At 43.3% G+C, this 25,509-nt stretch overlaps 2 protein-coding genes across 2 annotated transcripts in view; one reads left to right on the top strand and one right to left on the bottom strand.

Moving 5' to 3' along the window:
- LOC5516352 (vitellogenin) lies at positions 1–19,510 on the top strand. Its single transcript, XM_032386211.2, has 26 exons — positions 1–253; positions 1,730–1,768; positions 2,062–2,139; positions 2,718–2,851; positions 3,085–3,285; positions 3,460–3,657; positions 4,475–4,626; positions 4,848–4,986; positions 5,201–5,376; positions 6,061–6,229; positions 8,052–8,177; positions 8,597–8,830; positions 9,047–9,264; positions 9,585–9,795; positions 10,322–10,480; positions 11,181–11,424; positions 11,562–11,706; positions 12,535–12,741; positions 13,304–13,838; positions 14,192–14,433; positions 15,091–15,295; positions 15,630–16,197; positions 16,569–16,831; positions 17,679–17,827; positions 18,360–18,502; positions 19,078–19,510. The coding sequence occupies exons 1-26, from the start codon at positions 226–228 to the stop codon at positions 19,365–19,367; spliced, it is 5,253 nt and encodes a 1,750-aa protein (XP_032242102.2). The 5' UTR covers positions 1–225; the 3' UTR covers positions 19,368–19,510.
- The window catches only part of LOC5516353, a 26,640-nt gene continuing 20,591 nt past the window's right edge, over positions 19,461–25,509 (bottom strand). Inside the window, exons 24-33 of the mRNA XM_048728718.1 lie at positions 25,319–25,481; positions 25,143–25,209; positions 24,971–25,037; positions 24,692–24,780; positions 24,283–24,409; positions 23,694–23,735; positions 23,127–23,291; positions 21,446–21,494; positions 21,122–21,237; positions 19,461–20,905 (exon numbers count right to left, since the gene is read on the bottom strand). Coding sequence (XP_048584675.1) covers positions 20,783–20,905; positions 21,122–21,237; positions 21,446–21,494; positions 23,127–23,291; positions 23,694–23,735; positions 24,283–24,409; positions 24,692–24,780; positions 24,971–25,037; positions 25,143–25,209; positions 25,319–25,481 — 1,008 coding nt within the window. The 3' untranslated portion in view covers positions 19,461–20,782. The remainder of the gene's footprint in view (positions 20,906–21,121; positions 21,238–21,445; positions 21,495–23,126; positions 23,292–23,693; positions 23,736–24,282; positions 24,410–24,691; positions 24,781–24,970; positions 25,038–25,142; positions 25,210–25,318; positions 25,482–25,509) is intronic.

Below are 25,509 nucleotides of genomic sequence, written 5' to 3' on the forward strand. Positions count from 1 at the left end.
ATAACATATCGCAGTTTTACCTTTCGCTACATGCTCATACGTGCTCATATAACATATCGCAGCTTTACTCTTCGCTACATGCTCATCGTGCAGTACCTTGCTTAGCCTAGCATTCTCCTACACGGTGCGCTGCTGAAGGCAGGCAAGTTAAGATTCACAAAGTAAGAGAGAAGCCCGCGGCCTGAGTACAAGTGAGCTACTCCTGATAGGAGCGAGGCTGCTACGATGAAGACGTTGCTGTTAGTTTTGGGGGGTAGGTGACGCTTTCTTGTGCAGCATCGCAACATACTCTGATAATGATTTTATGATGAGTCATTGGGATATAGTCATGGAATAGAGAGAGATTTCGTATAATAAGAGTGGTGAAGGAAGAGAAATGATATAAGATGATTCCCACAAACCAATGCAAAGTCCTTATGCACAGGTAAACAATCCCCTCCTGCCGGTAGGCAGGCTCTTTTTGTCTAGCTTCTTTTCAGGCTTTCGTTCTCCTAAAGATCTTACCTTGGGGCTATTTTAGAGTAGAATAGCTGCGAACTTTCCTTATTATTCTGCAGTCAATGTAACACGTATTCTATTTTTGGCGCGGTGTTTGACTTTTTCTCAAGGAGATACAACAGATACAATAACACGCACTCAAAACACAAAGCAAACATAGAGTTTAGGTTGCGTCCTCCCCTTGTTTCCCTTATAATTTTTTTTTATTTGAAGTCAAGTTAACTCACAGGTAGCCCAGGCAATGGTTTCGAAGCTTGTTCGTAGCTTGGAATCGGCTGTTATTCTGTAAAACGAGTGACAGCCTAGCGCTATAAGGGGGAGAGAAGTCATATATTCCGTTACGAAAACCCCCCAAAATCGTATATTACACATAAATATGACAACAATAAGGCATGTTCTAAGTTTTAAGGCAATTGTATTGGCAATGTTTCACAAAAAATCGCGACTTCAATCCACTCGTTTTACCTCTAAGAATAACAGCCGATTCCAAGCTACGAAAAAGCTTCAAAACCATTGCCTGGTCTACCTGTGGTTAACTGTTGACCTTTCGGGTGAGACGTCGGCGGCCTATAGCCCGCTGGGCTCGCTGTGGTTGCTTCCATCCATGCTGTTATCCCTGACCGAACAATGGTTACGAGTATTCGGAGAGTTTTGGTATCTCTGCACGTCCTACTCTGATGTTTTTTTTTTATCTGTATTTTAGTTATTGAAAACTAGACATTCTTTTGGGCTGAGCAAGTTTCTAGAAGGGTTGATTGCTGGACTATTTCTTGTTTTAGTGGGTTGTTAATTTCCCTGTTGGTAATAATGGTTTAACATTTTAGGAATTAATGAATCTGTTTATTATCCACATTTGCAGTGTAAAACTTGTTTGCATTGGTGGTCAATTGACGAGACAAATTTACAGGTTATAAATAGTTCAAACAGTTTAGCCCTCGTGCTTCCTAGACGAAATCCGTAGCCTACCAGACTCAGTAGCTTCTACAATACCACAGAGTAGCTAACGCTGTTGGATTTTGCTTGTTTTCTTTGAGTGAAAGAATAAGTTGCTAGCGGCTGGTAGGGTTTGATTGGTGTGAGTTCAGTGATTGTGGCTACACTAACAAACTAGAAGAGGTATTTACCTCGACATTCTGTAAACTCTCATTTTTTTGGTGCTTTATATATCTATTTACCGTTAATGAATAATTCATATTTGAGTATTTAGTTCGTATTCATTTCTATGATACAGGTATATTGGTGATGACAGAGACGCTATCTGGGTCAAGAGGTAATCGATTTGAGCACTCAGTTATCTATATGACTGGGGGAGGGGAGGAGAAACCGACAAGCCCCCAAAACTCCCCCCCCTCCCCGGCCAAAAAAAAAATGCCAAGAAAACGTGTTAACCGGACAAAATATACCCGAATTCTATACCCCCTCCCCCCAAAAAAAAAGAAACATACATAATGTATCAATAAAGAATATAAGTATTTAAGTCCCCCCTTCCCCCTCCCCATTTCCCCCCGGCCACCATAACAATCTTACGCATGAACATGACGCATAGACATGCCTGCTCAACAGCTCGCACGTGTCCAAGGGGTTACGTCGTGTGCGACGGGTACCTCGAGTGTGACGACTCGATCGATGAGTTACCGTGTGGTAAGGGCAAAGCACACCTTGCGTTCTCCTGAGTTCTTTTATTAAAGTGTTCCAGTCAGTCGCGCCTTATTGTTATTGTTTTTAACTCAACATTGAAAGACAAACTATTTGAAAAGATTACTAAATAACCATCTAATAACAAAGATTTTTAATCGAATATTTTCGCAGCAGCTTCCTTCCTAAAGGAGGGCCAATCACGCCGACATGTTTCTCTATATACTGTGCTAGGATGACAAAGTTCAGTACACGTGCATCTAAGGCCTAGACAACTAGCGTGCCAGTCGCACCGTCCCGGTTCGGTTGAGGTTCGACCATAGAGCGGTTACACATAGAAACGTGTGGTCGAGCTCCTCACTTATTCCACTTCGTGACAAATATACAGCGTGCTAACGTCGTATTATCCGTGGAACTTTTCAAGAACGGCAAGATACTGCGACGTTTAACCTGGGCCTAACTTACACTATTTTCTTTGATATATAGTCATCACTTTTAACAGTCCTGTAAACTTTAAATTTTGAGCGCAAAGAGTAAATGAAACCTTATGCAAGACGACGTTGTTTTTTTTTGCTCGTTTGCAGGCTTGACGGAGTCAATCGGTTATGAATATTACTACACCAGTACTGTGCAAGTTCCAGGGTCCCAAGATAAATCCCTCACCATCTCAGCTAACGTGCGTTTTGAGGTTCAAAAAAAGAACAGAATAAACATGGTGGTAAGTGCGAACAGAATTCATCAACATCAATTCCATCATTAATTGCTATGTTCATTGCGTCGTCATCAATAGTGTCATTATGTTTATTAGAATTATCAGATCATCATCATTCTTTCGCCAATATATCATTGTTTTCATATTATAACTATCATTTTGTCATCATCAAATGCTTCTCAGTTGCTACTGAGTTATCTTAACTACCACCCAAAACAGCAACGCACTTTCTGTTTTAGGTCTTCGATGCTCCGAAGAACGTTGGAGCGGATGAAAACTGGAAGAAGACGTTTGTGATGATGCGCGGCGACGACGGCCGGTACGATCACATCATTAGCGACCCAACGACTTCTCCTGTAGTCCTCAACATCAAGAAAGCCATGGCCTCTGTGTTTCAAGTAACAGAACCTAAGGGCAGAAACGAGTACAGCGTCGTGGAGGTAGGTTAGGGGGAGTGGGTGTGTGTGGGGGGGAGTATGCGTCAAACATCTAGAACATTCATCTTCTTTATTTACTGATAACCTTTGTCCCTACGGAGCGCGTCCAGATACCTAAAAATGCAAGCTCTGCAATAACTGAAGGTATTTGTTACGCTAACAATTGTATTTTGCCAGACCGATGTCAGTGGAACCTGTGCACAAGACTACCGCGTGGAGACTAGTGCCGAGCCATTCCATCAGTATTTAGCTAACAGGATGGAAACAGGTATCCCGAAGACGATCACGAAAACGAATGACTACAGCGAGTGCTCGGAGAGGCCAGCACAGACGCGAAACTACCTAGAAACCGAGGACTGCTCACCTGAAAGAGGGGTAACTGACCGTGAATAACCATACCATACCATACTTTATTCACGCCGTATACATTTTAGCGTACATTGGTTTGTGTAGCTTTAACACATTCACAAAAAAGTGAACATGAGTACGCCCAGCAGCAATCCCCGGGTGCGCGTGTAATATAGCTTACTGTGTGCATAAGCTTTGGGTTAGGTGTATATCCACGTTTTTCGATGATCATCCGTGGATGTGTGCGCAAGCAATGGGTGCGTGCGTTAGTATATAATTGTGCGCGGATCATGAATGCGTGATGGGATTGGGATGCGTGATGAGCGATCGTTAGAGTGTAAAAAAATACTTTGCGAAGCGCATATTTGGGAAGTGTATGTTATAAAAGTATGTCAAAAGTCTCCTCGCTTTGGATTCAGTGTCTGTCAAAATTGTCCAATCCTGATTAGAAACTATTTGAAAACATTGTCTGGGAGGTGTACTTTGCTCCATAGCTGATGTGTTAGTTTTTGATTATTTGTTTTTGTGAATGTGGATGACATTCACATGTCAAGTAGACATCTTAGGCGAAAGGTGCCTTAGGCGTTGTTGCCTTAGGCGTTGTTGCCTTTAGAGTCTCCTTCCTATCAGGTGGAATCAGGCTTTGAATACTGTCCTTATTAGTGAGGTGTGCTCCACTTTTATAATGACAATGTTTTATAAGGAAGCTCCAGCTGTTCTTATTAACGAAGTTTGCCCCTCTATAATTGATCAAGCAAGCTCTTGGTGGGAGCAGCTTTCCCTTAAAGAATCTAAAAGCGGTATTAATACATGACTTAACAGTCGTCCGCTTGTTGATTATCAGAGTCGTATCCCAATGTCGAAGACGATCACCAGCTGCCAAGTCTACCTTGACGCAAAGGGAAGTTTGACCATAGCGCAGTGTATCACTAATGAGACACATGCCGTCCCGCAAGCGCCCGATCAAGGCGGTAACTTAAACGCCATACATGTCAGGTTGGTCACGCAATAGACTGTAAGGCACCTTATGTCAGGCTCGTCACGCAATATGCTGTAACGCATCTCATGGTCACGCCCCTTGTATTCCATACCATCTCGCAGTCGGCCGGTAATGCTGTGTTCTGTTCTGATTCATGTCTAGCGCATGTTACTCTATATTTGCCCAAATGAATTGGAAATACCAACTTGTTATTTATACCTTTTTTTTATTTCAATAGTAAGCGGTTGTCATTCAGGAAGTTAGTTCTGTTGTCAACTAGGATACGAGAGGGTTATCTCCCATCTCTCGAGAATATGGAGAAGTCTTCGCTACTGTTCAAATTTGGCGAGAAGCGCTACGAAGGCAACATGGAGAAGGTACAGATTGCTATCAGATAGACAGATGGGAGGGTATACACAGGTATAGACTGACAATCGAAAGGAGACGGACAGACGAATAGACAAACAGACAAAGGACAAAAACAGACTGACAGACAGACAACAACAAATGGATTCACTGACGATAGATGAAACAGATAGATAGATGAAACACACTTAATTCAAGGCAGCATATCGTGACTTTGCGTTTCAGGTTGAGCAAATTCTGCGTGATCTGTCATCCGATTTCATGCCCGGCAAAGAGGCCTACCAACTGCACAGCATTGAGGCGCCAACCCTGTATGTCAAGCTAATTGGCAAACTCCGCGACCTTAACGCAGCAGAGTTTGACACCGTGTACACTCGTCACTTTGACGACCCAAAATACAGGTATGAGCCAGGATTATATGTTCACTTTAAACCTACCCCTTGACATACGAACCCTACCCCCTGACACACAAACCTTATCCCCTGACACACAAACCCTACCCTGACACACAAACCCTACCCCCTGACACACAAACCCTACCCCCTGACACACGAACCCTACCCCCTGACACAAAAACCCTACCCCCTGACACACAAACCCTACCCCCTGACACAAAAACCCTACCCCCTGACACACAAACCTTACCCCCTGACACACAAACCCTACCCCCTGATACACTTATCCTACCCCGTGACACACTTATCTACCCCCCGACACACATATCTACCCCCCGACACACTTATCTACCCCCTGACACACTTATCTACCCCCTGTTACACTTATCTACCCCCTGACACACTTATCTACCCCTTGACACACTTATCTACCCCTTGACACACTTATCTACCCCTTGACACACTTATCTACCCCTTGACACACTTATCTACCCCCTGTTACACTTATCTACCCCCTGACACACTTATCAACCCCTTGACACACGTATCCTGCTATCCCCTGCCTGGTGGTTGTGAACTGCGTGCTCTATTTTCATTATTATGTATATGGACGCTAGGATAGTCACTATGTCAACCACCTCAATAGAAAGAAATCTTATTCGACTTTCATGAACCTCATTGCGTTTCTAGACAGTGGCTAGAGGACGCGCTTCCTTTTATCGGCACAGCACAAGCAGTGGAGCACTTCAGGAAAAGATTAGAGGATAAGTCTATCGAGACCTCTTGTGCTATAAGGCATTTAAGCCGTCTGGGGTCCATTAACCGCCGAACAGAGAGTGACTTCATGGACAATGTCATGGTAAATGCATTTAAGTGTCTCTGTCAGCCACTATATTATCGTCATCCTGGCAAAATATCATGTGTGGGGCATTACCCTCACTGCGAAAACTCATTACTATTCAGAAACTCAAAATTTATTCAATAGTCATTTCGCCAATCGCGCTCAGTTAAAGGGGCGCATTTGTTTGTTTTTTATTATTTTACACATTGTGGGGGCGCTTATTAGAAGCGGGGCGCTTATTAGAAACTGGGCCATGAACGGTATATTCACATTTGCACCGACTTTCCTATGCGATCGCCTCGCATTGACTACGATACGTGTTAACTACGATACGTGTTAACTACGATACGTGTCTTTTTGTAGACGTTGTGCCGCTCGCCACGTATTGACTACGATACGTGTTAACTACGATACGTGTTAACTACGATACGTGTTAACTACGATACGTGTTAACTACGATACGTGTCTTTTTGTAGACGTTGTGCATCTTGCCACGTATTGGCTACGATACGTGTTAACTACGATACGTGTTAACTACGATACGTGTTAACTACGATACGTGTCTTTTTGTAGACGTTGTGCCGCTCGCCACGTATTGACTACGATACGTGTTAACTACGATACGTGTTAACTACGATACGTGTTAACTACGATACATGTTAACTACGATACGTGTTAACTACGATACGTGTCTTTTTGTAGACGTTGTGCATCTTGCCACGTATTGGCTACGATACGTGTTAACTACGATACGTGTTAACTACAATACGTGTTAACTACGATACGTGTCTCTTGTTGTAAACGTTGTGCATCTTGCCACGTATTGGCTACGATACGTGTTAACTACGATACGTGTTAACTACGATACGTGTTAACTACGATACGTGTTAACTACGATACGTTCCATTTTGTAGACGTTGTGCCGCTCGCCACGTATTGACTACGATACGTGTTAACTACGATACGTGTTAACTACGATACGTGTTAACTACGATACGTGTCTTTTTGTAGACGTTGTGCCGCTCGCCACATATTGACTACGATACGTGTTAACTACGATACGTGTTAACTACGATACGTGTTAACTACGATACGTGTCTCTTGTTGTAGACGTTGTGCCGCTCGCCACGTATTGACTACGATACGTGTTAACTACGATACGTGTTAACTACGATACGTGTCTTTTTGTAGACGTTGTGCCGCTCGCCACGTATTGACTACGATACGTGTTAACTACGATACGTGTTAACTACGATACGTGTTAACTACGATACATGTTAACTACGATACTTGTTAACTACGATACGTGTTAACTACGACACGTGTTAACTACGATACGTGTCTTTTTGTAGACGTTGTGCATCTCGCCACGTATTGACTACGATACGTGTTGACTACGATACGTGTTAACTACGATACGTGTTAACTACGATACGTGTTAACTACGATACGTGTTAACTACGATACGTGTTAACTACGATACATGTTAACTACGATACGTGTTAACTACGATACGTGTCTTTTTGTAGACGTTGTGCCGCTCGCCACGTATTGACTACGATACATGTTAACTACGATACGTGTTAACTACGATACGTGTTAACTACGATACGTGTTTCTTGTTGTAAACGTTGTGCAGCTCGCCACGTATTGACTACGACACATGTTAACTACGATACGTGTTAACTACGATACGTGTTAACTACGATACGTGTCTTTTTGTAGACGTTGTGCCGCTCGCCTCGTATTGACTACGATACATGTTAACTACGATACGTGTTAACTACGATACATGTTAACTACGATACGTGTTAACTACGATACGTGTTTCTTGTTGTAGACGTTGTGCAGCTCGCCACGCGTGGCTTCTGAATGGCATCTCCATACCAACTGCTGGCTCGCGTTTGGCTCGCTGGTGTACACTCACAGTAAGGATGTGGGAAAGTGTCCCGACAAGTACTGCAAGGTGAACAAAAAAGATCGCTTGTATGCACCTCTTTCCATAAAGATCGTTATCTTTGTAATATACCAGGCTTTAAGATGGCCCGCAATTTTATCCTCCCGCTCAATGCCGATTTACACAAAGAATCCTTTTCCTTGCAAATAAACCTCTGTATTTTAAACTATTGTTAATAACAAAAGAGAAGTTGATCGACATTCTTTAAGAGAAGGGGTAGAAAAATATGTTAAACATAATCCCAACCAGCTATATATTCGTGTTTATTTACTAAACCAAAAATTTGATAGTCTGTTAACACATTGTCTTAGAAAGTCCCTTAGAGATATCACACGAAGCAGATTCACACAAGTCACACCCATATAGTGTATTAAACTACTACATGACAATTTGGCTTGCGGGATATCAGTAACGTTGTGTTTTGTCAGGCTTTGAGAGACGAATACAAGAAGTACATCCACGATGAGGTATTCCATGAGCGTGACCCGAAGCACATGGAAAGCCTGGTGGTCGCCCTGAAGGCTATAGGGAACTCAGGACGCGTCGAGATGTTACCCGAAGTCTTGCAGGTCATAAAGAACTGGGAAAGCCTTAATCCACCAATCATAGAAGCCATTGAGGCCCTTCGGCGTATGACCATTAGCGGGAATCAACTAACGCAGGTAGTTCCCGGCAAACTGTATTCACACCCCAATAGTCACTTCATAAGAACCTACTTTTATGTCATTAGGATATCAAAATAAAATTGCGCTCCTTCTCCAGGTTGGTGGTGACCGCTTAGTACGGGATGTCACCGTACCACAGTGCTACTCACTCGGTCGTTACTTCTGATTAGACTTCTAACATTGCATTCAACATTTATGTTATGTTCCCGCAAGGTACGGGCAGCTTTGCTGAACTACTTCGTCAACATGGGATTTTGTCCCGAGATCCGGATGGTCGCGTTTGTCGCTCTAATGGACACCAGTCCTCCTCCTGCAATCATCAGCAGACTTGTCCAGGCTATCCAAGACGAGAAAGTACCAATAGTGAAGCAATACGTCTTTACCACGTTGGACAAGGACAGCAAGTTTAACTGCAAGACGAGCGAGAGGAAGTAAGCTATCCAATCACCTCTACCTTTACGAAACTCACCTCGAATGATCTCCCTTAATCTTGCTTGTCAACTTTCACATCTTGTATCATTTTCTTTGCTTTGCACTCATCTTGGATCTTAAAATCGTTTGCGTCCTACTAAAGGCACCCCAGACACTTTCTTTTACTCATCGAAGATCCCTGTCACAACAGCAGGTTAACCGAACTCATAAAATCAACATACCCTGCTTCTTATTTCCTCTTGTCCTTATCCATACTCGACTGACTCAAATTCCTATTTTCAGTTTCTTCCGTCCGTTAATCACCTACTATCATTTACAGGAAACAAGCCCAATCATTGTTGGGTCGACTTCTGTTTCACAAGAAATCACGCTACCAGTCTTTTGTTTATGGTTTAAACATTGGAGAGCCAGATAGTGTCTTCTCGGGCCTGGAATACGACGAGACCCACACTCCGCTCAGCTCGCTGCCGCGACACATTCGCATGAAGAATTTCTTTGGTTTCTTGGGGTACGTCGCTGAACATATGGAGGTATGTATGCTAAGGAGCACGGAGCAAGGAAGGTGGTGGTAGTGATCGGGGAGTGGGGGTGGGGGTATTGGCGTAAGGGGGCTTACGTCACAGAGCACGCAAAGGTATTCAAGTGCACGTAGAGGGAGCCAGGATGGTTGTGGTGGTGATGGAGGGTGGGGGCGGAGGGGGTTACGTCACGGAGCACGCAAAGGTATTAAAGTGCACGTAGAGGGAGCCAGGAAGGTTGTGGTGGTGATGGAGGGTTGGGGCGGAGGGGTTAACGTTACGGAGCACATGGAGGTATGTGGGTAGTAGCACGTATAGGGAGCCAGGAAAGTTGTGGTGGTAATGGAGGGTGGGGGCCGTGGGGGTTACGTTACGGAGCACATGGAGGTATGTGGGTTAAGTGTCATAGAATTTGCCCTTTGAGGTGACCAGAAGGGGTAATATGACGTTATTCAAAGAAAATATGAATCCATAATTTATTTTGAAATTCTTTAAAATGCGCCATATAATTTTATGTTATGCTTTTCGCTTATTTTAGCTGAAAATTCGTCAAGACGAAGTGATGCCCCTTTTTCGCGATTTGATTGGTCCATACGGCACATGGCTAGACAAAAATTCAGTGATGGATATCATGCGACCAAAACGCAGCGCTGCGAAGGATGGATTCCCTGATGTCTACCATCGGATGAAGGAAAAGGTTATTATACCCCAAGAACAGCTAACCATTCACACAGAATGGTCGACGAATATATAACAACAACAGCCAACCATGCACATAGAATAGTCGATAAGATATATATAACAACAACAACAACTAACCATGCCAATAGAATGTTAGATAAAATATATAGACACATATATAACAACAACAGCTAATTAAACTCATAGAATGTTAGATAAAATATATAACAACTATAGCTAACCATTCACATAAAATGTTAGATAGAATATATAACAACAACAGCTAACCATGCATATAGAATGTTCGAAAAATATATAAACAACAACAGCCAACCATGCACATAGAATGGTCGATAAGATATATATAACAACAACAACAATTAACCATGCCAATAGAATGTTCGACAAGATATATAACAAATAGGTCTGATTCTGGGCGACTGTCCTCATATAGCTGTACAGAAAACGCCACATTGTGTCATTAAGATCTGCTGATACCTCACGCACGTCGGCTCCATGCTGTCACGCACTAGCTCGCTCTTCTTATCTGTGCATTAATAAGAGGAGAGGCGTGTCCGTAGTTTTTCTGTCCAGCGCGAGATCAGAATGGAATTCGAAACTAAGCTTTTATAATTCATTTTAAAGACTGCATATGTCAACAATATTAGAAATGAGTTTTAAAGGAGCGGGATTTTTTACGAGATAACTTTTTTCAGCTCCGCCCAGAGGAAAGAAGAGGCAAACCATTCAAGTTGACCATGTCAGCAAAGCTTTTTGGCAGCGAAATCGTCTACCTTTTGTTGAATAACTCCATGGACGCGATCAAGAGCTTAGAAGAAGACGGCACTATCAAGCTCGATAAGGACTGGTTGGGTAACCAGCTCAAGGCGGGCATGAACCTCAACATGAACGCCACAGACGTGCTTGTAGACACCATGAAACGTCTACCCACTACTGCAGGTGAGTCAAACCGTCACGCAACGTAATGTAACGCAACGCTGTCACGGGTGTGAAACTTGTGTTGCTGTCACGCAAGGAAAAGTAACAAAACGCGGTCACGGAACTTGATTATCGTATTATCATACCCCTTTGTGTAGGATTACCGCTGACCTATCAGTTGACCAATGGCGGCGTTTTCCGGTACAATGCCTACTTGCAGCTCACAACCAGTCCACTGCACAACCTCATCCCATGGGGGAGGGTAGCAGAGGAAACAGAAGGAACATTCAGAGAGTGCTTTAGGTAAGCATGTATTTAGAGTTTAAGCTTCGATACTTTGATACTTGTCCGTAAAACCGGGTACCAGGGTTACTAAGAAAGGGCACGGCTTGAAGGCTTTATAGATGTAGATTGATGAAGATTTAACAAGATTGTGTGAATCAGCCAGAACTTGTGTTTTATATGCGTTTATTATACGATTCACTAAAACATAGAATTACATAAAATACATGAATTACAAAAAGAAGAACTCAAAATATTGAGATACTTACAACACTGTGGATCCTTCCATGTCTACTGGCTTACAAATATTCTGAATAGGGTCACGAAAATAGCACGAACATTTATTAAACCGGACTGCAATGTATAATAAAAGGAAACTAACTAATTAAATTGGAACATAAAAGCCTATAGGAATACACAACAATACTCTACATAAAATATGCAAGGCCATGTCCCTGAGTATACGGAATCGAATGAATCCGCAACTTTTTCGTTTCGGATACGGCTATCGTCCACACGTATTCGACGATTACGCTGGCGAATCCGCAACTTTTTGAATCCGCTAACGAAAGCGGAGCGTAACGAATACGTTACGATTCCGTATACGTGTGGTCGGTGGAATCCGTAACTTTTCGATTACGACGACGTCAAAATCGTACCCAGTCTCTGGGGGGTTAGGGACAGTTTGCGGCTGCAACATTTGATATTTAAAATGGAAAACGAGTGAATGGGCGACCAAAAAATTCAAGACTAGCCATAGTGTTCTTTTTCAGAGAAAGTAAACGGCAGTACCTGATGAATAAATAATTCTTATGCTTGCATTTTTATCTTTTCATTTCTATTTACCAGTGTTGTAAACAATCAGATGATCAAGGCATACGTCTCGGCCGGTGACACCAAAATGGGATTTAAGTTTAGCACTTACGGAGCTTTCCGCTGCCCGGTTCCGTTTGACGAGGTGAAGTTTGAAACAAAAGGACGTGATGGCAAGTTCATTCGCAAGGTTGTACTTGACGTGGAGATGAACAAGCAAAACACTTCTTTTGCAAAGACAGGGTAAGTACTGGGCCAGATGGACTGGAGGAAAAGAAAGACCCTGGTGTGGTACAGATAGAGAGTACATGGCCTAAGGCCCAGACTGATCAATCAACCAACCAACCGACCGGTCAATCAGTCAGTCGGTCGGTCGGTCGTTCAGTCGGTCGGTCAGTCGTTCAGTCGGTTTATTGAGAGTGACACCTAATATCCGTACAGATAATAATATACATGTGGCTCTCAGAAAATTATCAAATTATTACAAAAACATACATAAATAACAATATAATGATAACAAAAATACATAATGATTTACAATAGTGTCAAACGAAACAATTTTCATTAGGAACAGCCTTAAGTGCCGCAATAAAAGTAGTAAGGGATTTGCTTTCCCTTACATTCGATGGAAGAGCGTCCCATGCTTTGGCCCCACCACCGTTGGCCGAGAGTGCGATAGACACGAGGTACAATCAGACCTCCGCGTTTACGAATTTTTGTACAGTTGGTATGTTGGGAACTAAATTGCTTAAACCTATTACTGAGATATTTTGGGTGTCGGTCGGTCAATTCTTTTAATTTGCAGGTCAGAGTTCCACTTCTTCACTTATGACAAAAATGGATATTGGTCAAAAGAGATGTCCAAGAATCGTCCCCCACGTTTGCCGGGTCCGCTACCAGGTATGGGGCCAGAGATTGGGCAACGCCTTGGTCAAGAAGGCGATGGGCTGGGTCGCCTTATTGGCATGTTTGGGGGACGAGGAAGCCCCATGGGTGGCAATCACCCTCACCCTCCTGGGGAACCAATGGGAGGTCGAGGTGGTAGCAGTTCTGGGCCGAATGGAGCCGATAGAGGACCGGCACACAGCCGTAGAAGACAGATTCACAATGGAGGCATACCGGGTACCAGTGGCAGTGGGCCGAGGACACAAGGAATGGGTCCGCAAGAAGGAGTGCGGGACGCATCTCCGGTTGTGTGTCGCGAGGCGTGGAATGACTCCCTGGCGCTTTGCATGGATAATAGCAAGAACACGCACATGTGGTTCTACCCAGGTGGGCGTCCTGTGGAAAACATCAATCTGGAGTACAAAAACTCAACAGACGCAGACGAGCCATACTGGGTATGACCCCTAACCGCACGAGAACACGCAGTTATGGAGGGTGCATAGGGTGGGGGATAGTGAGAGGGAAAGTATTATAAGGGTTTGCGGGAGGTGAGATCAAGGCTGGTTCAAAGGGTATATGAGTAAAGTGAGGTGTTGCCTTGAAAGCCTTAAAACAGAGTGGATGATACAAGCTGAGAAGATATTATTTTTTCTTTTTCTCCCTAGACTGAGTTTCTATTATTCTGAGTTTCTAAGTTTTATTTAAAAAGTATTTGGAAATTTGCGCTTTTCCTGTCTTGAGGAAGAAAAGTAAGGATTAGGCACCGTTGTAATAATTGATGTGTTTACGTGCTTCTTGTCTGGCACAGGAATACGAGCTCGAAATTGAAGTTGATGACGCTGGTCGCAAGCATCTCGATAAATACGACATCAAAATTACGGTCCCACGACCTCCATCGTCTCCTCCCCCCTCTGGGGCTCACCCATCACGACCCTCTTCGCACAGAGAAGTCATCTCCATCGAAGCGATGAGGACCCTGAAACCAAGAAGTATTCTACCTGACGGGAGAACTCCCAAGAATCCTGAGTGGACAGCGTGTGTTAAACTGGGGTACGTCGCATTATGTGCAACAAAAATATTACAATATTTTTTGCCACCCTCTGAAACATTTTCGATCGAAGTTGGTAAATAATGTATAAAACTTTGTTTTCAGATGGTTATTTCGAGAATAATTCAAATACTTTCTCTTTCAATGTGTAGTTCCAGAAAATATCCATACCCCCCTATTGAGGGGGTCGGAAGTATGACCCCCACCCCTCTGGAATTTCCATTTTTGGGGCCAATTTTGACCCCACCCCCAGGGGGTCGGAGGTATGACCCCCACCCCTCTGGAACTTCCAACCCCCGGGGAAAAAAATAAATACTGTAACTGTTAAGGAAAAAGGGCACTTTACACCCCTCCCCTCTGGAAGTTCCTGGGCGGGTGAACCCTCCACCCACCCGGAATTTCCAATCCCCTCAGGGGGGGGGGGGGGTATGGATATTTTCTGGAACTACACAGTTTGAATGATTACAGTAATAACAAAGGTGTGACTGACAACGGCTCTTTAAAGCACCTCCAAACACAGGGTTACCATGGTGGCGCTGTGAATAAGTTACCATGGTTACCAGGGTTACCATGGTGGCGCTGTGAACACGGGGCGTAACTTATTGTAAACCCTTTTTATAGAAACTATTTTTAACATGGGATATTTTTGGCTTATTCAGAATGAACCCTAAGGAGAGACAGCTGCAAGTGCATGCTGGGATGGGACAAAAAGATTGCTCGGTGTACAGCGTCAACATGAGCGTGGGGTACACAGAAAAGAACGCTGACCCTGGTATAGATATCGCCATCTCATGGAACAGCCTTCCCGATAACCTAGAGATGATGACATGTCCTGCCAAACAAATCATGAAGCAAATGGGCAAGGTTAGCGTGGGTTGCCTTAGGAAAATTATTGTCGGAGCATTTGACACATTTGACACGGACTAGACAAATGCCTTCAAAGTTCTGTTTTCTAGTTTTACTGGATTCCTTATTTTAACAGCAAGGTCACCTCTTGTGCGCACTTAGCAAACAAACCTTTGTCAGGAACGACATACATATTGTGGTACTCAGCTTTCCTAGCAAACAAACCTTTGTCAGGAACGACATACATATTGTGGTACTTAGCTTTCCTAGCAACCACCAGGCCTGCACAAGCATAGCTGAGTGTGTCAATGAATTAGGTACTCGATTCAATTGTTCGTCAATCATTTCATAGGTCCCCGGTGGCGGGCAAGGATGGGGGCAACCACCCCCTGGGGCAGGACAAGGAGGAGGACCACCACCCCCTGGGGCAGGACAAGGAGGAGGACCCCCACCCCCTGGAGCAGGACAAGGATGGGGGCAACCACCCCCTGGGGCAGGACAAGGAGGAGGACCACCACCCCCTGGGGCAGGACAAGGATGGGGTCAACCACCCCCTGGGGCAGGACAAGGATGGGGTCAACCACCCCCTGGGGCAGGACAAGGAGGAGGACCACCACCCCCTGGGGCAGGACAAGGAGGACCCCCACCCCCTGGGGCAGGACAAGAAGGACCCCCACCCCCTGGGGCAGGACAAGGAGGAGGACCCCCACCCCCTGGGGCAGGACAAGGATGGGGACTACCTCCCCCTGGGTCAGGGCTTCATCTCTATTGCTTTACTTCCTTCAATCTCTCATTGGTGATGGCAAATGGCACTAAGCTACAGGTGTTCGGTGTCCCGACGCCCGAGACATTGGTCTTTGAGAAAGAGATGCCGTTCTTCAAGCCGATCCACAACAAGCTCAAGGGTTTTGTCAAATATGGTGTGTGCCGTAATGTGTGCCATTGTTTTTGTCATTGTGCATTTTGTCATTGTGCCATTGTTTTTTTGTTTTGGCCATAATGAACATTTTTTTTTGCTATATTGTGCTTTCAGTTAATGAAACCCAGTTCTTTCTTCTAATATCGTGTTCTGACTCAAGATCTTTGCTGCTGCCTGTTCTGCACTCAAAGAAATGGGTGAGGGGGGTTACCCGTTCACGATAGACAAATATGGTCATATCCATGTTGTCTATAGCCTTTCAATCCCCATTGAAACGAACAGAGCCCTTATCATATGTCAAATTCCTTCTATTTTGACCACGTGAAATCGCATTGCGTGACATTCATTCCCGTAACGCTTGCCTTCCTTCAGAAACATGTAACGCAATTAGAGCTACAGACGAGATCACGACCTTCGACAAGAAGCAGTTCACTTACCGGCCTACCACTGGCTGCCCGCACGTCCTAGCTAAAGATTGCTCCAAGAAAGAGCTCTTCACCGTATTTATGAACGTAACCGCTGAGAGCAAGAAGGAGCTGACCGTCGTCGTCAAAGATCGTAAAGGCATCGGACATGTGTTTGTAATCACACCAGAAATGACAGTGATGCATGATGGGAGTCCCTTGCAGATGAAGGTGAGAGTGAATGACATTCAATTATAAATCGGCAGGTATTTGTCTATGCAGATAACATCACGCAACGTGCATGAGAGTTTACATTTCTTATAGAGCAAAGTGAATTATTGTTTGAAAATGCTTTTGCGTGCCGCTTTTGCCATCATAACTGTTAACTTGCTCACCTCGGAACCCCGTGGAGACGGCGTCCATATCGGCCATCAATGCTATCATTACCTCGTTCGGTTGACTTACAAAGCAGGTGAAATGTTGATTAACCACTTCGCAGCACAATCCCATGTGATATACAAACAGCATTAGGCATGGTTGGGCTGAGCACTAACCAAGTCTCTCCAGCATGCGCGAACGCAAGGAATCAGAGTTCTATCTTCCGCTGTTTACAAGATATCAGAAACGAAGTGCGTTTCAAGTCTCTATTTTGAGCTTATTGACAGAAACCGTAAGAAATCGTGAGCCTGTATTTCGTGCGAAATTCCTGCAAGCAATGTTGGGATCGAGAACCGTGAACAATGACCCGACTAATGTAAGAACTGGATGGCCAAAACTTATGGTCTTATGGTTGCAGGAACTGATGGCATGCGACCTCATTGCATTACTCCCCACCCCCCTCCCCATCCACCCACCTATCAAAAGGGTGCTTAGGCGCATGCGCTTCTGGACTATGGGCGTAGCAACAAGGCGTAGAATTTTTGTGATATCGCAACGCTAGCCAATTTCATAGTAAGATTGTGTGGTTTACAAGGAAAACGCTAAACTTCGGGTTGCCGTCCGTAGATCAAGTCCGTACTACGTGGTCTGCCCCTCAAATGCTACACGTTTTACTTTGAGTGTTCTTGTCTCCCGTCAGCCTATCCCGGGAGAAGCGTCTACAAGTGCACATCACATCCCCCGTCTCTGCAAGGTAACGAAGAGCGCAGAAGAGGTGGTGGTCACATGTGACGCCGGGCTAACGGTCATCACAAACGCAGAAGCTTTACAGGTCAAGGTCAGCCCATGGTAAGGACTCGCACGTGCGTCTTTCATCATCATCATCGTCGTCGTTTTCGTAATCATCAACATCATCATTGTCATCATCATCATCGATATCATCATCCTCGTTATTTGTATTATGATCATCGTCATAATCGTCGCCGTTGTCGCCATCATAATCATTGTAATCATCAACATCATCATTATTATCATCATCACTATCATCGCTTATGAGTCATATTAGAGCCGTCTAAACCACAACAGACAAAAATACGCAGAGAATGATTATAAATTTATAGTTACTGTACTATTTTTTTTAATATTCCACGAACTCTCTCGCCAACGATTTTCATCAAAGATCTCTACGACTGCCAAACGACCTACTTCAGCTTTGTTTGAACTGTTTTAGGAATAGCATTTCACGTCCTGAGATCTACTTTACGTTGACAGAGTCAACGTACCTTTTCTCCTTTCAGACCCTTCGCTCTTGTTGACAGGTAGTATTTCACGTCCTGAGATCTACTTTACGTTGATTTAAAAAATGGAAATTGTTCGACAGGTATTTCCATTACATGTGCGGCATGTGTGGCAACTTCGACTGGAGACCGACAGATGATAGCAGAGATCCAGTCCAAAGAGTTCAGGATCTGGACCACGCGTTCGCTGCCTCATGGCTTGTCCCCGGCGAGAACTGCAAATCAGGTAATATGCACCGGCATGCAACCTGGTGGGATGTTCTTTTTAAGATTATTCTAACAGGATTTCGATGATCCACCAATGGGCGTTGTAGGAAGCCTGCATCAATACTTTTGGTGTCTTTGGAAACGTAAACATGTCAGTACTTTTGTGTTGTTTCCCGTGCAATATCTTTGTTAAAAGCTGATTAATTAATTTCTTTAGAAGGCACTTTTTTTTTAATCACATGTCAGTCACAACTCTAATGGCATTCCTCTGTAATTTGTGAAACTTTGAAGAATGTTTATCACGGCAGTGCAATCTGTATGGATTTTATGTTAACATATATCCAAAGCTATACCTAAAACTATATTAAATATTAAAAATTATTTTGGTAGACGATTTTGGCCGTGGACGCTCAAAGTTCAAATTACTTTAATGTATTTACTTTTTGTTTTAAAAAGAAAAGCTCATATTTCCTCCCTACTCTCTCCTCCGGAATAATTCACCTTCTATGTATACCATATGGGAAGTAGATGACTTATGATAAGTGACCTTTGTGTAAAGGAGTCGTACGGACTCTAACTCATGGCTGTGTTTAGGCTGCAAGGTGGTACAGCGGCCCTTAAAGGAAGTCATTTCTGGAAAGTACTGTGTCGCAACCAATGCCTTGCAATGCGCGCCGGGTTGCCGAGCAACAAGGTCCACCAATACAACACTGCCATTCGCATGCGTGGACCAAAGCAGTCCGCTGGTCGCAGAAACCGACAAGAACTTCAGAGATGAAAATTTCGGCGCCATTTTGAATGCCTTCAAAGACAAAGTAAAGTCAGCCAAGTATTCCACTATTGTTCACTATGATTGCAACTGTGACAAATGCCCTTTGAAGTAAGGCCAACCTGCAGGATTAGATGTAGTTATCGATAGATAGATTATCGTATGAAAGTTTGGTAGCATGCACATAAACTTTGATAAATACGATAACTAATTATTATACCATTTTATTGACTCAAATACATTCATCGCAAACGTCAATGAGTATTCTTATAAACATGCCATGTTAACAGTGAATAACACATTTTAACGCTTTTGAAGAGGTATAAAATGCACTGTTTCAGTGATTATTATTTCGACTTGTCGCCATAAGGGGTAGGGGGAGGGGGGGGGGGGGGGGTAAAACGTTTTCTATTATGTCACGATATTGCCATCTTCCCGATTACAAGTGCTACAGCTCACGCGTAAGTGAAAATACATTGTTTATATTTACATCAATACTATCATCAATCACACCGTGCTCTAAGGAGCTACACCTGAATGAGTGGAATGTTGCGTATCTTACAGCGGCGACAAAACAAGTAAGCTGATTTGTTCAATTATACGCGATTACGGTTAATCTCTCCATATATATTGTATCTTGCTATAACCAATATCGTATCTTCTGGTAATGTTTTAAAAACCCTTCAACTTCTTGACCACTCCTATTACCTTCAATTCTTTGAAGGGTCACGTGTGGTGGCTCACTATTACCTTTTACTATTCCAGTGTCTTGTTGCCATATTGATACGGCGTCAGTCAAATTAATAGCCGTACGCGGATGAGCACTATTGTATTTTGACAATAAGTTTTTACGCTTTGCTTTAATCCATAAGAACCCTATGTTTGACTGTAAATAATAACTTCGTCTGCTATCTGAACTTTTTGGCAACAGCCCCTCCCATGTCCACTCGCTCCTGAGCAAGGCCATGAATGTACTTTTGGGCAACAGTCTCTACAATCCTCTCGTGTATACCGTCACGATATTTATTCGTCATAAGAGCACTGTGATGGATACTGGTCGGCTCTGGCATGACTTGTCAGCTTTCCACTGTTTGGCTTCGTGCCAAACATATCCAGAGTGATCAGCGGCTACAAGTATCAATTGGGGCCTCAACATATGCCAAGGCCAAACGTTCTCTCTAGTACCCCCACGGGACTCAACAAGGCCAAACGTTCTCTCTAGTACCCCCACGGGACTCAACAAGGCCAAGTGCTCTCTCTAGTACCCCCACGGGGCTCAACAAGGCCAAGTGCTCTCTCTAGTGCCCCCACGGGGCTCAACAAGGCCAAATGTACTCTCTAGAACCCCCATGGGACTCCACAAGGCCAAGTGTACTCTCTAGAACCCCCACGGGGCTCAACAAGGCCAAATGTACTGTCTTGTACCCCCACGGGACTCCACAAGGCCAGTGTTGTTGGGGGTTCCTCGTGAATATCGTCACCATATTTTCGTCCTACGCTGTTGTTTAATTGGAGAATTTATGTCATGTGTCACGCGTCTGTTGTACTGGGAAGTTCTTCCACCGCTGACAGGCCAGCTGTGCCTGACTGCAGGCGCACCAAAGGGTCTGACATCTCGCTGGACACTAGGGAATACCGCGCGCTGTTACGATTCTAAATAAAAAAACAAATGTGTTACAAGGAGGGGCTGGTCTAATATGAAATGGTAATAAAATAGAAATCACCATTGCTTAAAAAACATTGGTAAAAAACAACCCCTTTTTTCTTTGCTAGTAAGTCTCCGTAGACCCTTTTCAATTTATTTAAGCTTATTGCTATGTCTGATATAAGATACTCATTGGCTTAAAGTGTTGCATTACTTTTGTGTACCTGATGAAAACTGGTAAAGCTTGCTAAACTGTCGCGCGGATTCATTTCACCGCTCATGCGCTGGCTGCTATGACCGCTGACCACATCATCGTCTCGACTAGAGGAGCCACGCTGTCCTACAGAGTGAAAAGCAGCTATATATGAAAAAGGAAATTTTCTGGTACCTTTGAGACTACAATAGCGTCAAATGTGTAACAGGTTGCGTGCAGGCGCTATCGTATTTTGTCCGTACGTACAGCCGCACGTCCAGGCGAGAATCTCTGATAGCGGATAAAGGGTTGAATGTATTCCCAATTAGATATATAAATAAGTCATAACTTTTACCTCTTCTTTGGAACATAACAAGCACTGGGCGTCCGTCCGAACTGCTTCCCTGGAATACAGAAGAGGCAATCAGTTTACAGGTGTTTACACAGAAGACAATCAGTTTACAGGTGTTTACACAGAAGAGGCAATCAGTTTACAGGTGTTTACACAGAAGAGGCAATCAGTTTACAGGTGTTTACACAGAAGAGGCAATCAGTTTACAGGTGTTTACACAGAAGACAATCAGTTTACAGGTGTTTACACAGAAGACAATCAGTTTACAGGTGTTTACACAGAAGACAATCAGTTTACAGGTGTTTACACAGAAGACAATCAGTTTACAGGTGTTTACACAGAAGACAATCAGTTTACAGGTGTTTACACAGAAGACAACCAGTTTATAGGTGTTTACACAGAAGACAATCAGTTTACAGGTGTTTACACAGAAGACAATCAGTTTACAGGTGTTTACACAGAAGACAATCAGTTTATAGGTGTTTACACAGAAGACAATCAGTTTACAGGTGTTTACACAGAAGACAATCAGTTTACAGGTGTTTACACAGAAGACAACCAGTTTATAGGTGTTTACACAGAAGACAATCAGTTTACAGGTGTTTACACAGAAGACAATCAGTTTACAGGTGTTTACACAGAAGACAATCAGTTTACAGGTGTTTACACAGAAGACAATCAGTTTACAGGTGTTTACACAGAAGACAATCAGTTTACAGGTGTTTACACAGAAGACAACCAGTTTATAGGTGTTTACACAGAAGACAATCAGTTTACAGGTGTTTACACAGAAGAGGCAATCAGTTTACAGGTGTTTACACAGAAGATAATCAGTTTACAGGTGTTTACACAGAAGACAATCAGTTTACAGGTGTTTACACAGAAGAGGCAATCAGTTTACAGGTGTTTACACAGAAAAGGCAATCAGTTTACAGGTGTTTACACAGAAGAGGCAATCAGTTTACAGGTGTTTACACAGAAGACAATCAGTTTACAGGTGTTTACACAGAAGACAATCAGTTTACAGGTGTTTACACAGAAGACAATCAGTTTACAGGTGTTTACACAGAAAACAATCAGTTTACAGGTGTTTACACAGAAGACAATCAGTTTACAGGTGTTTACACAGAAGACAATCAGTTTACAGGTGTTTACACAGAAGACAATCAGTTTACAGGTGTTTACACAGAAGACAATCAGTTTACAGGTGTTTACACAGAAGACAATCAGTTTACAGGTGTTTACACAGAAGACAATCAGTTTACAGGTGTTTACACAGAAGACAATCAGTTTACAGGTGTTTACACAGAAGACAATCAGTTTACAGGTGTTTACACAGAAGACAAGACGTTAAGAAGCCAAGTAAATGATAGCAGAAAAAACGACACGTTTTATGTCGAACATTGACATGAACGCTTACCTAGTGAATAGTGGCGAAATGAGGGGATAGGTTGAAGCGAGGGGGGGTGGGGTGGGGTGCGGGGCTCGGATAGAATATGACTGCTATAGGAGTGCGACCCGCACCATCATAAAATGAGGATGATGTAAGTTTGACAATACTTAGGAGTTGGGAGATTTCACCACAGTTAAGATTCCCCTAAAAGTGAGACAGGGTGGGGCTCTAAGTACTGCGGGACGAGCACAAAATCCCAATTCAATAGAGCAAGTGATTATTCACACTTACAGCGGAAGCATCTATGAACTTCATATTCTTGATGCCATTAGAATCATTAGTCTCAGAGGACTTGATCATCTTTGCGGTCGAGTCGGATTTGCTGGACTTGGATGTGCTCGTGTACACTGGTCCTTTCTCCCGACAACAAAGAACTCGGATGTACTCATGACGAACCTGATATATCGAGGACCGAGGTAGGTTATACCACGAAGAGTTAGAAGGGGAATAGTTGGGAAATGAGCGATTACAGAAGAGATTTCATACATCCAACCTGCTACGGAGGTAAGTTATACCACGAAGAGTTAGAAGGTGAATAGTGGGGAAATGAGCGATTATAAAATAGATCCCAAACATCCAACCTGCTACGGAGGACATTATCGTAGAGGACCCCCCTGGAAACCCCCCCCCCCCTCCTAATCACCATCTAATATAACTCATATGCACCATAAAAAAAGTCTTATATTCTAAGGAAGAGTGGATAACCCGACGCCGGTAAAAGTCTATGTATGCCCGAAAGCCTCATGTGCCTCAGGCTGTTGTAGTAAACCAAGTGGCAGGGTATGAAATAAGATTCACCTTTTCGTCGCCAACGCAGTGAAACAAGAAGATAAATACGCCCTACGAGAACAATACAATAATACCGATAAGCAGGGTATATACAAATCACATTTGAAGATGAATACACCCTATGAGAACAATACAACAATACCGATAAGCAGGGTATTTAAAAATCACATTTGAAGATGAATACACCCTATGAGAACAATACCGATAAGTGGGGTATGTATGAGGACAATACAACAATACCGATAAGTGGCGTATCTATAAGGACAATACAATAATACCGATAAGCAGGGTATTTAAACAACACAATCGAAGATGAATACACCCTATGAGGACAAACAATACCGATAAGTAGGGTATTTTAAAAATCACATTTGAAGATGAATACACCCTATGAGAACAATACCGATAAGTGGGGTATGTATGAGGACAATACAACAATACGACCGATAAGTGGCGTATCTATGAGGACAATACAATAATACGGATAAGCAGGGTATTTAAACAACACAATCGAAGATGAATACATCCTATGAGGACAAACAATACCGATAAGTAGGGTATTTAAAAAAAAAAAACACTGTGTATAGATATTTCCCACCTGCAGGGAGTTGAAGATTGTGAAGAAGTACGCCATAAACAGGGTCTCGCTATTGACGTAAAACACCCCGAACAGCCAGGTGAGGCCGAGAATACACGTCAAGAGGGTACACGCCTTAGCCCAGTACCTGACACAGAAGATGACATCATCAGAACATCATCACTACAATCATCATCATCAGAACATCATCACCACAATCATCATCATCAGAACATCATCATATAATCAACATGCATCATCTAAACATCATCGTATAATCAACATCATCATCAAAACATTATCATCCACCATCATCTCCGCTATGTTGTTTCACTCTCGTTGTCCTAATAAGGAGTGGATTTTCAGAGAGGGGAGAGGAGGGGGGGTGCAACGTGAATTCAGGGATAATAATGAATTTAAGGAGTCATACCTTATCTTGCGTATCTTGCTCGGTTTACGTTGCTTTCCACCTCGCTTTGACATAACGCTGAACGCGATGCCCATAAACACGAAGTTAAACTAAAAAAATAATATATATAAAACGCTATTTCCAATATCTTTCTACAAACACACATAAATAAGAAGATGTAGGTTTGAACTGAAGGATGACTTTCTCATTGCTTAAAACCTCGCAGGCGGTGTGTGCCCAAATGTCCAAAAGGACACCTAAACGCGAGTGGTACACGCGGATAGTATTTTGATTACTTACGGCGATTACACCCAAAGCAGGCCCAACAAACGACCAGATGAAGCCACGCTCCATAGAGAGCCAGCAACTAAAAGAAAAAAAAATATCATTATATCACAATAATCAGCCATAATAAGTAGAACAAAAATGGCGGCTAAACTATCGCAAACAGGACAGGAACAAATCCACATACTAATACTGTGTACTATATCCTTGTGGAAAAATCCCTGCGGAGACACCAACAACCACAGCAGGCAGACCTGAAATTCGACCAAAAAAAAAATAAAATAAATAACATTGACACATTTGCATACAACATTTCACTTCGCTATAGCCCTTATATTCCTTATAAACTTATCAATCACTTACCCCATCCGAAGGTGAGGAAGACAGCTCTTTTCTTGTTCGTGATCGTCTTCGTACCGAACACCTTGACCAACATGAGGTAGAGCATGACCCCCTCTAGGGCCATCCATGCGAACGAGGCAAGCCACAGGTAGTGAAGCAGGGCCGCTATGATTTGACATACAAGCTGAGGAGAAAAACCAACACGAGTCCGT

Source organism: Nematostella vectensis, chromosome 1, assembly GCF_932526225.1.
Source record: "Nematostella vectensis chromosome 1, jaNemVect1.1, whole genome shotgun sequence".
Lineage (NCBI taxonomy): Eukaryota > Metazoa > Cnidaria > Anthozoa > Actiniaria > Edwardsiidae > Nematostella > Nematostella vectensis.